At 43.8% G+C, this 14555-nt stretch overlaps 2 protein-coding genes and 1 pseudogene across 2 annotated transcripts; 1 reads left to right on the plus strand and 2 right to left on the minus strand.

The window, feature by feature from the left end:
• Positions 1-894: 894 nt before the first annotated feature.
• On the plus strand, positions 895-2384 carry LOC124704786 (annotated as a pseudogene).
• A 483-nt stretch (positions 2385-2867) lies between these two features.
• Positions 2868-6422, minus strand: LOC124685011 (39S ribosomal protein L47, mitochondrial). The gene is made up of 3 exons (XM_047219282.1): positions 6251-6422; positions 5134-5291; positions 2868-3145 (listed from the first exon to the last, which is right to left on the minus strand). The coding sequence occupies exons 1-3, from the start codon at positions 6420-6422 to the stop codon at positions 3038-3040; spliced, it is 438 nt and encodes a 145-aa protein (XP_047075238.1). The 3' UTR covers positions 2868-3037.
• A 928-nt stretch (positions 6423-7350) lies between these two features.
• Positions 7351-13675, minus strand: LOC124704802 (nucleolar protein 10). The gene is made up of 16 exons (XM_047237018.1): positions 13528-13675; positions 13315-13413; positions 12735-12826; positions 11978-12078; positions 11426-11516; positions 11053-11111; positions 10846-10966; positions 10671-10739; positions 10101-10153; positions 9532-9640; positions 9257-9427; positions 9014-9172; positions 8648-8740; positions 8374-8556; positions 8041-8222; positions 7351-7888 (listed from the first exon to the last, which is right to left on the minus strand). The coding sequence occupies exons 1-16, from the start codon at positions 13673-13675 to the stop codon at positions 7351-7353; spliced, it is 2268 nt and encodes a 755-aa protein (XP_047092974.1).
• Positions 13676-14555: the final 880 nt, after the last annotated feature.

Consider the following 14555-nt stretch of genomic DNA (forward strand, 5'->3'; position numbering starts at 1 on the left):
TCGCAGATACGACGACATCTTGCAGAGGGCTTTGCTCCCCATTTCAAGAAAAAAAGATACGACGACATCTTTTTTTTTTGTTTCAGAAACTAACGTGTATACGATAAGTAGACTGCCAGAAGCAAGGCAAGAATTAATAATTAGTTAAACCGTAGATTAGGTCTTACTTGGCCCTTGCATGCTCTCAGTGTCACAGTTGACATGATCCAGCGGCCAGTGTGCAAAGTCAGAGCGTATCGACTCCGCGGCGCTTGGCTGTCCCGCTGGCCGCTGCAGAAGTTGCAAGTAGCAAACTGAAACCGTATATATGGTCCTCGGCTAAAGACATTGTGGATCCCACTATCGTATGCTCTACTGGTCACCGCAACGAAACAATCAAAAAAAAATCTTGAATTGTAAAACAATCATTTAGCCGGGACAACACGGGGCAAGTTCATTGATTGAGTTACTAAATCAAGAAGCTAACCCGGCCTCTGTCAATTGATGGCCATAGCAGGACGAATTCTCCTTATACCTGTCAAACGGTATGTATAATTGCTTAAAGTATCTCTAAAGCTAAGCTCTCCGTTCATTAAAAACAGAGTTGCCGAGATTTTGTTTTGCGCACGCATCCTGTGATGTGGGAACAAGAGTGCATATTCTGATCCTTGGTCCATCCCACGGGCCGATGGTGGAGGAGATTCGGCAACGAATCGGTTCCTCCCTCCCTGTCGACCCAGTTGCTTAATCCCAGCTGCAGTGCCAATGTTTCACAATGTCACCACCCTGATGGCCTGCAAATGCGTCAACTTATAAATACCTCACCGATGCACAAGATTGAAAAGCATAAACCCCATCCCGATTACATTGCAAGCAAAGATCTCTCTGAAGTAGCTCAAGAAAGGAGAGGGAAATATGGCGGAGATAGAGGCAGTCCGTGGAGGTGGAGCGGCGGTAGCGAGAGCACAAGGAAATGGCGAGGTGGCCGCCGATGGACGTGGAGACGCGGCAGCGCCGGCGAGCAGGTTTAAGCTTAAGGTGGACAATGAGAACAAGGCCAAGACCTTCTGGCTCTTCTCAGTCGCTAACCCGCACATGCGCACCTTCCACCTCTCGTGGATCTCCTTCTTCACCTGCTTCGTCTCCACCTTCGCCGCGGCGCCCTTGGTGCCCATCATACGCGACAACCTTGGCCTCGTCAAGGCCGACATCGGGAATGCCGGGGTGGCGTCCGTCTCGGGCTCCATCTTCTCAAGGCTCGCCATGGGAGCCGTGTGCGACCTGCTCGGCCCACGCTACGGATGTGCCTTCCTCATCATGCTCACCACGCCCACCGTTTTCTGCATGTCGCTCATCGACGACGCGGCAGGGTACATCACCGTTCGCTTCCTCATCGGCTTCTCCCTCGCCACGTCCGTGTCGTGCCAGTACTGTATGAGCACCATGTTCAACAGCAAGATCATCGGCACCGTCAACAGGTTGGTGGCGGGTTGGGGTAATATGGGTGGCGGAGCCACACAACTCATCATGCCTCTCGTCTTCCAAGCCATCAAAAAATGTGGCGCCACACCTTTCGTTGCATGGCGCATCGCCTACTTTGTGCCTGGGATGAAGCACATCGTGATGGATCTGGCTGTGCTCATATTTGGGCAAGATCTCCCCGACGGCAACCTCAAGGTTGTCCATAAGGAGGAAAACGTAAAGACGGACAAGTTTTCCAAGGTCTTATGGGGAGCTGTCACCAACTACTGGACATGGGTTTTTGTCCTCCTCTATGGCTACTGCATGGGGGTCGAGCTCACTACTGACAATGTCATCGCCGAGTACTACTTCGACCATTTCCACCTAGACCTCCGCACCGCCGGCATCATTGCTGCCTCCTTTGGCATGGCCAACATCGTGGCTCGCCCCTTTGGTGGCTACCTCTCTGACCTTGGTTACAGATACTTCGGTATGCGAGCCCGCCTATGGAACATTTGGATCCTCCAAACCGTCGGTGGTGCATTTTGTGTCTGGCTCGGTCGTGCCTCCACCCTCCCAGCCTCTATCACCGCCATGGTTCTCTTCTCTGTTTGTGCCCAGGCTGTGTGTGGTGCCATCTTTGGTGTCGCCCCCTTCGTCTCCCGGCGGTCTCTTGGCATCCTCTCCGGGTTGACTGGCGCCGGCGGAAATTTTGGCGCGGGGCTCACATAGTTGCTCTTCTTCACGTCATCGCGATACTCAACCGGCACTGGGCTGCAATACATGGGCATCATGATCATGTGTTGCACGCTCCCTATCGCACTTGTGCACTTCCCACAGTGGGGCTCCATGTTCTTCCCGGCCAACGACAATACCACCTGTACCTCGCCGGCCAAAAGTTCGCCGAGAACTCTACATCGGAGCGTGGCAGGCGCAACGCATAAGACCGGTGTGTCAGGTACAGAGCGCGTATATATACACATTGTATGTATATACACTGCCTGTAACATCTGCGAGTAAAAGCTTATACGAGTATACGTTTCTGGTACTCCAATGTAAAGCTTTCTTATTGTGAAAGCACAAACTTTTGTCTTTTTTAATTTGTTTGCCTCACAAGAAATGTTTATGTTTGTGTGCATACGCCGGTGTCTGTGTTGTCTTCTGACTGCTGCAGCACAATACCTTCGGTAATCGGTAGACCCGGCTACACGATGATGAAGTCCAAGTACACTAAACTAATACAAAGTACTGCATAAGTGCACCCTGCTGACTCACAGAAACATCAAGCGTTTGTGAAGAAGCCCCTCATCGTGCAGGCGTGCACGAAACCGACAGCAGTAGAAACCAAGTCTAAAGCACTTGATTTGCAAAGGCTCAAACCAACACTATGGCCATGCATCTTTGTATCGTGCAACCAAACATCGCGGTTATTCGATCAGAAGTCATTAATGTCTGTTTGCAAAATAGCCATGCGTACCCGAAGGATAGTAGTTGGTCTTATACATCTTCTTGGGGAGAGATACAACACAAGGGAAGCAAATTCTTTCTAGACGCTAGTTGCCGCTCGGGTTTATGATTGTAAGCGTGCATGAGTTGATCAGAGGGCATTGATCATCCGTTTCATCTCCGCGGTCCTCCTTGGATCAGGATCTGCTATGGCCCGCTCGGTCAAGACATGCTTGATTCGGCACATCGATCTCTTCACCTGAAATTAAGCAAGAGGGATTGAGTCAAGCGCTGCTTGAGGAACAGAGACTTTAAGAACAAAAACTTTGGCACATTGGTGAGAAAATTTATGGCGTCTTGATACTTGACAAGAACAAAGTGGAAGGAAATGTTAACTACTCCCTCCGTTCCTTTTTAATTGACTCAAATTTAGTACAAAGTTGTACTAAATCTGAGTCAATTAAAAAAGAACGGAGGGAGTATAAAGCATGAAATAAACTTATGGCGTCTTGATACTTGACAAGTACAAAAGATATTCGTTTGGCTGTTTCTGGTTGATAGATTAAACACCCGTGATATGATGGAAAGAAGACAGTGGACGTTAGATTCGGGAGTAAACTGTGTTATGTGCAATCAAGCTCAAAGAGAAACATGTCATCATCTATTTTTTAACTGCGATTTTGCCCTTAAGTGTTGGAGAAAGGTTGGCATTGTGTGGGACTCGAGTCAAGGTTATCTGGATATGTTTGAGCGGGCCAAGCAGAATTATTCAGCTCCAAGTTTTATGAAGTTGCCACTACTGCTTTGTGGGGGATTTGGAAATCTTTGAGAAAGTTCAGCCATCAATGCAGGCTTGGAGGATGGTTTTTAAGAAAGATCTATCTCTAATTGTTCACCGGGTTAAGCCACGGCATAAGCAAGCACTGTCTGAATGGATAGCTTCTAGTGTCTCGCAAAAAAAAAAAAAAAAAAAAAAAAAGCTACCTAGTTTCTTTTTTACTTTTCGCCCTCTCACCGAATATGTCAATTTCCCCTATACTCATTCCCTCATTTAATTGAAAATTATACCATAGGGGTTTCCCCTACGGTTTCCTAGTCAAAAAAAAAAGCAGGAAATATCTCCAGAACTGAAAAGATCAGCAAAACATTGCTTTGACTACCTGTTCACGCTTTTTTTCCATTATGTATTCACTGGTAATTACTAAAAATAAAACTACAGAAAAATAATGTTAAATAAAGTGACTAAATTTTGCTATGTTGAAACGCACCAGCACATTACCCTTTTGGACATTTAAGAAAACTAAGGTACTTTGTGCAAGATGCCCACAGTTTCATAAAATCTTGGAAGCAACACAAAATTAACATTAAATAAAGTGGCTAGATTAAGCTATGTTGAACCCCACCACCGCATCATCCTTTTGGGCATATAAGAGAACTAAGGTACTTTGCACAACATGCCCATGGTTTCATAAAATTGTGGAAGCTACACAAAATAGCTTTAAATAAATTGGCTAAACTGTGATATGTTAAACCCCACCAGCACATCATCCTTTTGGGCATTTAAGAAACTATAAGGTGCATTGCACAAGATGCCCACGATTTCATAAAATTGGGAAAGCTACACAAAAATAACTTAAATTAAGTGGCTGAACTATGCTATGTTGAACCCCTCCAGCACATTGTCATTTTGGGCATTTAAGAAAACTAAAGGAACTTTGCACAAGATGCCCACAGTTTCATAAAATTGGTTTCAGGCATGTTCATACCGCTTAATTTACAGAAGCAGGTAGATTAACAGCATTTCATTGTAGTAACAAATAATTTCTATAATTTAATTTATCATAAAAGCCTGAACACACAAACATTAGGTGCACACTGCAGTGTATCTGGTTACATGGTTGTTTGTCAGAATAAAGGACATTCAAGGACAAAAAAATTAATTAGAGTAAAAAAAACAACACAACTAAGTTCAATCACTACTAAAACTGCTACCAATTAGCATAAATGCAAGATCACAGTGAGATGTCAGGGTTCAGAAATGCAACATTTTGATATGGACTGGATAGCTTACCATCGACAGATTGGATGAGCCAACATCTCTCACAGAGTAAGATGATATAGTTGTTTGATCAAATCAAATTTTGTTGCGACATGGAAGTGGCCACGCAAACTGAGAACCAAAATAGTGCTACTATGTAGTAAACATTACTCGCTCTAGAATGGTGTTTGACGTTGCAATAGATATACCTTGGAAATGCGCTCTGGGTTCGGAAAATGCATGTTCTCCGAATTCAGCATCTGGCGTTGAGACATAAGCATGTTCTTTTCCTTGAGAAGGACATACCATAGCTTGTGAAGGTCGTCCCAGGATTTTAGGCGTAATTCAGCAGCCTTCCAACCACGACCTACGAAGCATTATGAAACAAAAAAAACACTGATAAGCTTTCTTAACAAGGATGGTCTGCAACTTCATTTGCTAACAGAAGCAAATTCTGTACAAACAAAATGCAGATCCCTATTGCTAAGATGGGATCTTACATACACACCAACATGCCTACGATAAAATCCACTGCAAAATACCAAACATGGTATGGAAACATAGCATATGTACATCTGAATATTTCCATGTCGCAGCCAAAGAAACTCAAACAAAAGGCTGGCATGCTTCAATGGCAGGCATCGCTTTTAAGCAAGCAGTGGTCTATAATTAATAATTGACTAATTCTGAAGTAAACAGAGCTCAGCTGCTGCTATGAAATTTCTCACGAACCATGAACTTCTAGTATGTCTATATGTGCGCATTGCAGGAAGAACAAGATCGCGTACACATCCATCCAGTACCAGTTTGAACAGACAGATGTGGCTGCTGGTTCAAGAAAATGCTTAGACAGACTAGTGATACAGATACAGGTACACATTACAGGCCGAGCTCGGGGCCTCATTATCCTCTCCGACCAACAAAGTGGGCATGTTTTACCGTGGGTCTAGTGCCTGCTTTGATAGAGGGTATATGTACATCACTGTTTCTACACACGGGGGGCTTGCACAGACCAGACTAAAGATCCTGATACAAAATTGTGTGGCGTCATTAGTTCCTCAAGGAACAACACGCTGGCACAACATTCCACAGAGCAGAGCAAAATGCACTGCTCGTTATTTCGGCCAATCTTAACGAATATCAGGAGGGGCACTCCAAACTCTACATCTACAGTACCTTGGAACAGAAATCGGGTTGGGTCTCAGACCCATCTGCATCACAACTAAGACCAAGACTTTGCGCCAACTCATCGAAGATCCGCGAAGCACAGCCTAGGCAGACTATATGGAAGTCGGGGTGGGCGAGCGAGCGAGAGATTGGGTATACCGTAGTGGGGACGGGCCTGGTCGTCTGCGGCGCTCCGCTCGACCTCGAAGAACTCCTCGAGGGGGTTCTGCGCCTTCCGCACCACCGACGTCGAGGCGGCGGCGCCCCCTTCGGACGCGGCTGCCGCGGAGGAGAAGAGCCGCCTCCCGAGCGCCCTCGACAGGGAAAGCATCGCGGCGGCGGCGACGACCTGCAGCACAGCGGATCAGGGGGGCGGCACGGATTCGAGGGGAGGGCAGGTCAGTGAGATACCGGCGGCGGCGGCGGCGGCGAGTGATCCGGGGAGGGGACGGGGGAGAAGGGTTTAGATGCGAAAAGGTTTTGGGCGACGAAATGTGGTGTGTTCTATGGACCATATGAGAGCCTAACAGTAACAGTCTGGGCCCGTTCCTTTTTGTTCTTTTTTACTTAAGATTAAGAGACTATCGTGTAGAATTTTCGCATGAATGTTTTCATTGGGACAACCAATCTCGTCAGTAAATTTAACTACTACTACAAAACAGGTAAATTCTCGCGCTCCAACAAACATTAGTGCCAAAGCACAGCATGTCAAATAAAAAAATTTAAGAGCTTTCATGTACACCTGCTGATAACGGTTTTGTGAGTCTTGCTGGAATTCATAATACGCAGAACTCAGAATATGAACATAGAAAAGTCTGGCATGGTATCATATCTCTCTCTCTCTCTCTCTCGCTCTCTCTCTCTCTCTCTCTCTCTCTCTCTCTCTTTATTCGGAAGTTTACATGTGACTGCAGGTTAAAACATATGCTCATTGAGAAGCCATGAAAATCCACAAGGAAAAAAATCTGTCAAAATTTCACACAGCCAAAATTTGAAGCCATTGTCTTTTCTCCGTAAAGCAAGATGCAGATTACAGCGATTATCAGGGAACTACATGTGTGTATCAGGGGGGCCTGTTGAATTTGACCTCAAGATTGATATAGATCTCACCGCCCTGGTGTTTTCCCCATATAAGATTTTACAGCCACCTGTGAGTGAACTCCCAGCGAAATATTCGTCGTCGTAAAGTTCCAGCAGCCCTGGGAGAGAAGCAAATGGGCAAGCACGGTGGTGTCCTCTGCCATGAAACCAGAGGATGCTCAGTCCCTTCCCCTTCCTCTGCTCCTGCCCCTACCCCTGCCCCTGCTCATACCCCTGCCTCTGCCTCCCCCTCCGCCTCTGCCTCCAAATTCGCTTGCACCTCCGCCTCCAAACTCGCCTCTGCCGCCACCTCTGCCTCCGCCTCCTCTGCCACGACCGCCTCCGCCTCTTCTACCGCGGTCGCCTCCTCTGCCGCGACCACCTCCGCCGCCACCTCTGCCACGGCTTCCACCAAACAAATAGAACTCGGCCTTGCCCTGCTTCAACCCCAGGGATTGCACGCTTCTCCTCTTGTTACCTGTAGCCTCTTCTTCGCTGTGTTCATCTTCTTCGTCGTTGCGCCTTCTTGAGCTTCTAGCGATGAACGAGATTTCTCGTGAGCCACCAGGTCCGTACTTCACCTTATCAAGTGCACGGGAGTTCTGTTGCCTTTCCAGTGCAGCTACCCTATCTCCAAGGGGCCGAGCTTCCTCACCGCCAAGGGAGACACTGTTCAAGAACGCTTCAGCATGGCGATCATCCTTGACTTCGTACAACCTGAAAGGTGGAAAGCAATTAGCACATTTCTGAAGCGTCACCAGAATAGCATATTCAGCAAATGAGAGTATAACACGCATGTCCGCACAAGCAAAACAGGAAATGCTAACGTCAAATATGCAGTCCACCCGAACCAAAATAACAGATCTCACCTTATACGCTTCGAATTATGAATGTCATTGTCACTGTCAGACTCATCAGAAGAACCAGCATCTTGTTCGTCTTCGTCCTCACTGACACTATCAAAATGTTCCTCAATTAGAGGAGGCTCCGCTGTAGCCACTTGAGGATGGAGTGCTTGGTATTCTCTTGAGGTTACATCGACTTCGTAGGCCTGCCAATAAGACCAATGAGATTAGAAAGTCAGACAGGAGACATGGTTTTGAAAAAGAATTTGAACATGTGATATTGTCATGGTTTTGAAAATGAACGTGTGGATTAGAGAAATTTAATTCAAAAAACAAGTTGGAAACTGGAATGCGTACCTTATTTTTAAACATTTCATCGAAACGCGGATCTGTCAATAGTGACTTGGTCAATTCTAATCTTCTTTTCTTCTTCCTGGTGCTAGATTTATCAACATTATCCACATCAGCATCCAATTCCTCTTCCTCTGCAAGTATATTGTCAAACATTTGCCGGTTAACCTTTGGTATTTTGACAACTTGCTGCATGAGAGAAAAAAAAGACACTCATTAGGGGAAGAATCAGACAGATTGGTAGATGTAATAGAGATAAGGAACAAATGAGCAAATGTACCGTTATACGAGATTTCCTTTGCGCATCTAGTTTCTTTTTCTTCATCTCTTTTTGAAGAGTCTCATAATCCATAATATCAAGTTTAGCCCGTTGCTGAAAACAAATACATATCTTAGTAAAGAGCATGTATGAAGTGTTCATTTGTTCAACCCAACCAACACACAGATAGATATAAGAAGACCAAATTCATGTTAAACTATACCATCACATACCTAATACATAGAAATTACATTAAAAACAAAGTAGCATTTGTACAAAATATAAGTGTCTTCCGGTTGAAAATTCAGGTGGGTAGTTGACCTCAACCCTTACTGAACTACTCAAATAAATTGCAGCAGCATAAATGATGAACAGAAAAGAAATTACCTTCTTATATAGATCGTAGCGTATGACATATCCATGTAAATGTGCTCTGACAGCATCACTGTTTTTGTACTCAGAGAGACCCAATCGTTCCATCTCTTCTTCAGTCAAAAACTTGTAATCGTCATATAATGTGTTTTCTTGTTTCTCTTCCATCTCCTCCTGTTTGAGGAATCAACAAAAAGAAATGTTAAGGTAAGGATTTACTGTACTAGTTAAAAAACCAATTGGGGAAAAATCACTCACAGTTAGGTTATCAAGATGGGAGCACCACTTTGGAGCAGGGCCAAGTGCAGGAATAAAGTGGGCAGGTATCTGGCTGTTGTCCAGGGCTAATAGCATTAAACCACTATTCGGGAAGATGCAAACATCATTGATAGAACCATTATCAGGTTCGACGCTAGTCATGTTATTTCCCTAAAAAGGAAATAGTATACCAGGTCATCATCTAACCAATAAGTCAAAGGTGTCCATGAAAAAATGAGTCAACACTTCTCAAAGAAGGACGAAAATGAACTCACTGTATTAGGATCCCAAACCCGTACTATATGCTTATCAGCAGTTATCAATTTAGGTTCAGTAGAATTAAGTGACTGGTGCCATTTGATATTTAAAATTGGGCTGCCATACCTGTAAAAATAAAAATAACGGTTACATGCTTACTGAAAAGTACAATATCTAACAGAAGACATATCAGCTATTTTTATTAAAGTTAGAATTTAGTCAACCTTGATCTCCCTCTATCTAAAGCTTACTCTATGTGGAGCTGCAAAATTCAGATAAACGCAGAAAACAGTTTTAAAAGGCATAGACGTGTATTTATATTAGCTCCATGTGGAGTCGCTCCTTATGTATGACCAGGATAACATGATATTAGAACTTTAGAAGTAATCTGTCCCATTTGGAATGAAGAGTCCCACATGAATCTCGTCAGAAACACATGTAGTAAGAGTGGATGTTTTATTACCCTAAAATTCGATAGAATTCACACATTTCTAATGGAATCTAAAGAATGTAGCTTAAATGGCTGAAACCGAACATGAATAACAAGAAGAAAATATCTTCCCTTAATAAAAGATACAGAGCTTACATGTGATCCTTGACTCGCAGAGGAGAAGACATGCGTATATCATATACCGATACCTGCAAATATTAAAACATGGCTGAAGTGTAAGGAATAAAACAAGCTAAATAATAAATTGAATGTCATAATTTGTAGGAGTTGGATTATCAGCATTATTAATTCGCTGGACAGGATGATCCTGTCATCCGGCCAATGAGTACACAACAAAATCAGCAAAACATCACATTACTCCAGAAAAAAACAACCAAAGATGTTGTAACCACGCCTGTAAAGTAGCAACAAGATGATCGATGGCAGATCATTGTTTTTTGAAATAAAAAAGAAGACATACCAAGTAGCCTACAATTTGAACAAATGTTACATATGTTTATTTAGCACACAAATTTAAGACAAAGTAAACTACATGAATCATTGTACCGCTGGAAATAATGTCAGATTTACTATGCATTGCAACACAGTGGCATCCCTGCTTGTCAGTTCTGACATTGTGATGGTGGAGGGAATAGTATAAAGTTGCAAAGTTCTATAAATTAGCAGAGAAAATCAAACAAAAACATAGCAGAGGATGAACCAAACCTTTCCTATGCTGCTCCCTACTGCAATAAGGTACCCTTGATTTTCATCGAATTGCAAAGATGTGACCTCCTGCAGTTTTCAAGCATAAGAATCCCCAAAAATTATGTCAAGAAATTGCAGTATTACACTATTTAGTGTACTATTACTAGCAAGTTGCTGATAAGGCACAAGATACCTGATCAATATCTTCAGAAGAAGAAGTTGTATCAATTCTGCCAACAGAAGACTTTCTCCTCATATCAAAGCACTCAACTGCACCGTCCTCACCACCACAAGCAACAAGCCCATGGATCATACTGGGAGTACCACCAAAGACAATGATAGGTCAACAATACTCAATAAGAATGTCACTCCAAAGACATAGACCCATTAAAAGAACTACCTCCGTGTAACAACATTTATTGCTGGTGATTGGGTAGAAAGAGATGCGAGGAATCGTCCCTGCAAAACTTACACTTTAAAAATGTGTGCATGTTTATTCTAGAAAGTCTGGAAGCTACAAGAAAAGGCATCACTGTGGCTCTACGCACTAGTCACAGACTGACTAAAAAGATTAGTACATTTAAGGATACTGCCATTAACCAAACTAATAGTGTGTGACATAGCTATAGCGACGTTCCCAGAATTTGCTCATCTTCATTTAATAGTAATTCTATACTAGCAGTGTCACGCAAACTATGCAAGACAGTGAGAGACTACCTGTAACCAAATAACTAATATACCCATGAATGAACACTTAAGAACACATATCTGACCTGCTCTAAGTTGATTCTATATAGATCTGGTGATGAAGCAGCACATAGCAAGTCACAAGACCAGCAATCGTAGGCCAAGTCCCTTCCCATTCTGTCATTAAGGACAATAGCAACATGTAAAAATAATATTTGGACAAGCAAGGATTACATAAACACTGTTGCTAATTTGCTATTGTATAACTGGCATCTAACACAGAACTTTATTAAACAAACAACACGAGAACAGATACGCAATGTACTAAAATTAAGACAGAATAATTTATTTATAATAGAAAAGGTAAAAAAAATCAGTTGGAGGTTTGATCGTTAATTCTTAATTAATAAAACGTAAATAGCTATAAACATACAAATAACCAAAATACAAAATTTATATTATGTAAGCACAAGTTTCCAAAACTACTGGTGGATAAACCTTGATGAGCTTAACTCAAAAGTTACAAATGACTAGTAACTGAAAGAGGGATTACTAATACATGTGTAACTAAAAAGGATATATATAGATCTCAAAAGCACTAAGAAAAACAGAAACATTAGATAACAAGACAATCTAACCTTGGAATTCTCACGCTATAGTGACTTCCATACTTTGCATGCAAGCATACAGAACGATCAGCACACAAGAATGCGAGTTTTGAGTAGTCATCACCAAGGACCTAAAGAAAAATGCAATCTAGCTTGTTACATGGAAAACATTAAAGCAGGTCAATTCAGAGACAGAAAGAAAGACACTGAGGCTAGCCTCCAGTAACACAGTAGGGAAAGTATTTAAGTAGTAAATAAAATCAACTCTGGTGACAGTACAACAACCCACGTATCTCCCCAAGTTATTCAATACTTTCCCTCTGGACAGTAGAAGTCACCCTCTATACAGACGTCAATACCCACTTGTAGTGGTGAAATGGAGGAAAAGCATTTGCTTAGAGCCTTAGAGGATGTCCCACTAGTAAAATGTATTGGGAATATACATACTCAGATTGTATGAGAAAAGCTAAAGACAGATAAATAATACACCCTCTGTTCCATAATTTTCTTGTCCTAATTTGGATGTATCTAGACATATTTTGTGCATAGATACGTCCGAATCTGCGACTAGAATTATGGAACGGAGGGAGTAATTTGAGTAAGGTGTAAAGCACTTGATATCTAGCTATGCAACAAATTATAAGGTGTTGTAACCAATGGAGTATAATGGTTTGGTTAAGCAGCCAAATAGACCTGTCTTATAGAGTAACATAAAGATCTGTGACCTCTATTTTCTAGAATGGAAGTATTGAAAGACTGCAGTAATAGAAAAGACAAATATGAGTACCTCGAAATCCACAATTTCTGAAATCATGTGCCTCTCGAACTTCATTGACAGTTCCTTCAACTCAAAGACTTTCATCTGTGGGGGGTAAATACCTGGAAAATGATAATAAATGTAAGAATACCACTAACTCGGAGCATCTGAAAAATCTGGCTAAAATGATTCTATTGATACTCTAACCAAAGCATGAACATGAACCCAGCAGTATAAATTTCTAGAGGTGCATTCCGTGGATCATTTCCTTAACAGCTTATCACGAGATGGTGGCCATTCACAGCTAGAATCGCACTGCACTGCATTATCAGGAGCGAGCAGGTTTAACTCTTCCACCTTATCGTTCATCGTTGCTTGACTATAGTAGGCAGCACTCTTCCGAGTGGCGCAAGGATCAAAGCTCAGTTACAGGTGTGGATTGGGTGTTGGGAGGCATGACTCGTAAATATACCTAAGGACAATCTATGTCGAGCTGGCCACTCATTCCTTGAGTGTTCGGTGAACCAATGTGCTACCTTCCATTACAGCTATATTCCGTTCGCACGTTTTTTTCATATTACACAAACCGAAACAAGTAACACTTGCATACCTGATGCGATGACATACTGGCCGTCGGGGGTGACCTTGATCCTGGTGGTGGCGGTCTCGAACCTGAGGTCATGGATCAGCTCCAGCCTCCGCTGGTACTCTACAGCCAAAGAAACAGCAACAGCAACAGCGCCGATTAAACAAACCAGTAAACCAGCTACAGTACATCCGCAGGGAAACAAGAAAAAACGGGGGAGCCGAATCGGGCTCGTGCCTGCGTCCTTGCGGAGGGAGCGCTTCTTCTTGGCGAGGACCCAGGGCGCGACGTAGTTCTTGCCGGTGACGGAGTAGAGCTTGACCCCGTTGATGGAGGTGGACTTGAGCGTGCCCACGCCCCCGCCGCCGCCGCCCTTCGCGGCCATACTCGCGAGCCTGCCACGCACGCGCGGGCTCGTTCGTCGACGGCGCCGGTAGCGGCGAGCGCTAGGGTTTTGGGAGCTTTGTGGAGGGAAGGAGGAAGACGGCGGCTCGGGTGGTTGCCGCGCCGGGTATAGAGCAGGGGAGATGGCGTCCTCGTGGAAATTTTCGGACCGTTGGATTAGGTTTCGGGTTTTCTCCGCCGTTGGATCTGCACTGGATCTTTTCTTTGGGCTTGGCCGTGGCTGCGGACTGGCAGCCAAAAGCCCATAATAGGTTTGGCACGTCCGGCCTTGCGCGAATCCCTGCACCATTTGGCCATTTGTTCCTCGAAATCTGATAACGGAGGCCTTGCTTCCTGTTTTACTCACGACTCACAAAAAACACATTCATCTAGTAAAAAAACAAAATCACAGTTAACACCACTTCTTCTGCTAAAAATAACCATTTCATAATCAAGATTCACCGCTTCTTCGTGGCGTTGGGCTTGGGGATACCTAGCTTGGATTGGAAGCGACGCTGTAAGTAATTCCCAGTAGGCAAAGCATCCGAAACGAAGACCCGCTTTAGCCAATCCTTACCTCTAAACTACTCCTAGTCCTACCTTAGCCAGGCCTTTTGTCATCGGACGGAGAGAGACGGACTGACGGCAAAATAAGAGAGTCTAATTTATATTGTTCCAGATGGAAGAAAAAAAATTCCCGCGATGTACTCTTGCTGTTACAGCTGTTCGGGATCATGCCGGTCAATGCTATTCTAGTACAGTACAAGTAGATGCGGCTGCTGCGGGGCTCCCTACACTTGCATTTGCATATGCTTGCCTGTCATCTGAATCGGACAAGGAGCATTGGACATTCCACCACCCATGGGAAGAGCTATGCACCT

The sequence above is a fragment of the Lolium rigidum genome, chromosome 1, assembly GCF_022539505.1.
Source record: "Lolium rigidum isolate FL_2022 chromosome 1, APGP_CSIRO_Lrig_0.1, whole genome shotgun sequence".
Classification (NCBI taxonomy): domain Eukaryota; kingdom Viridiplantae; phylum Streptophyta; class Magnoliopsida; order Poales; family Poaceae; genus Lolium; species Lolium rigidum.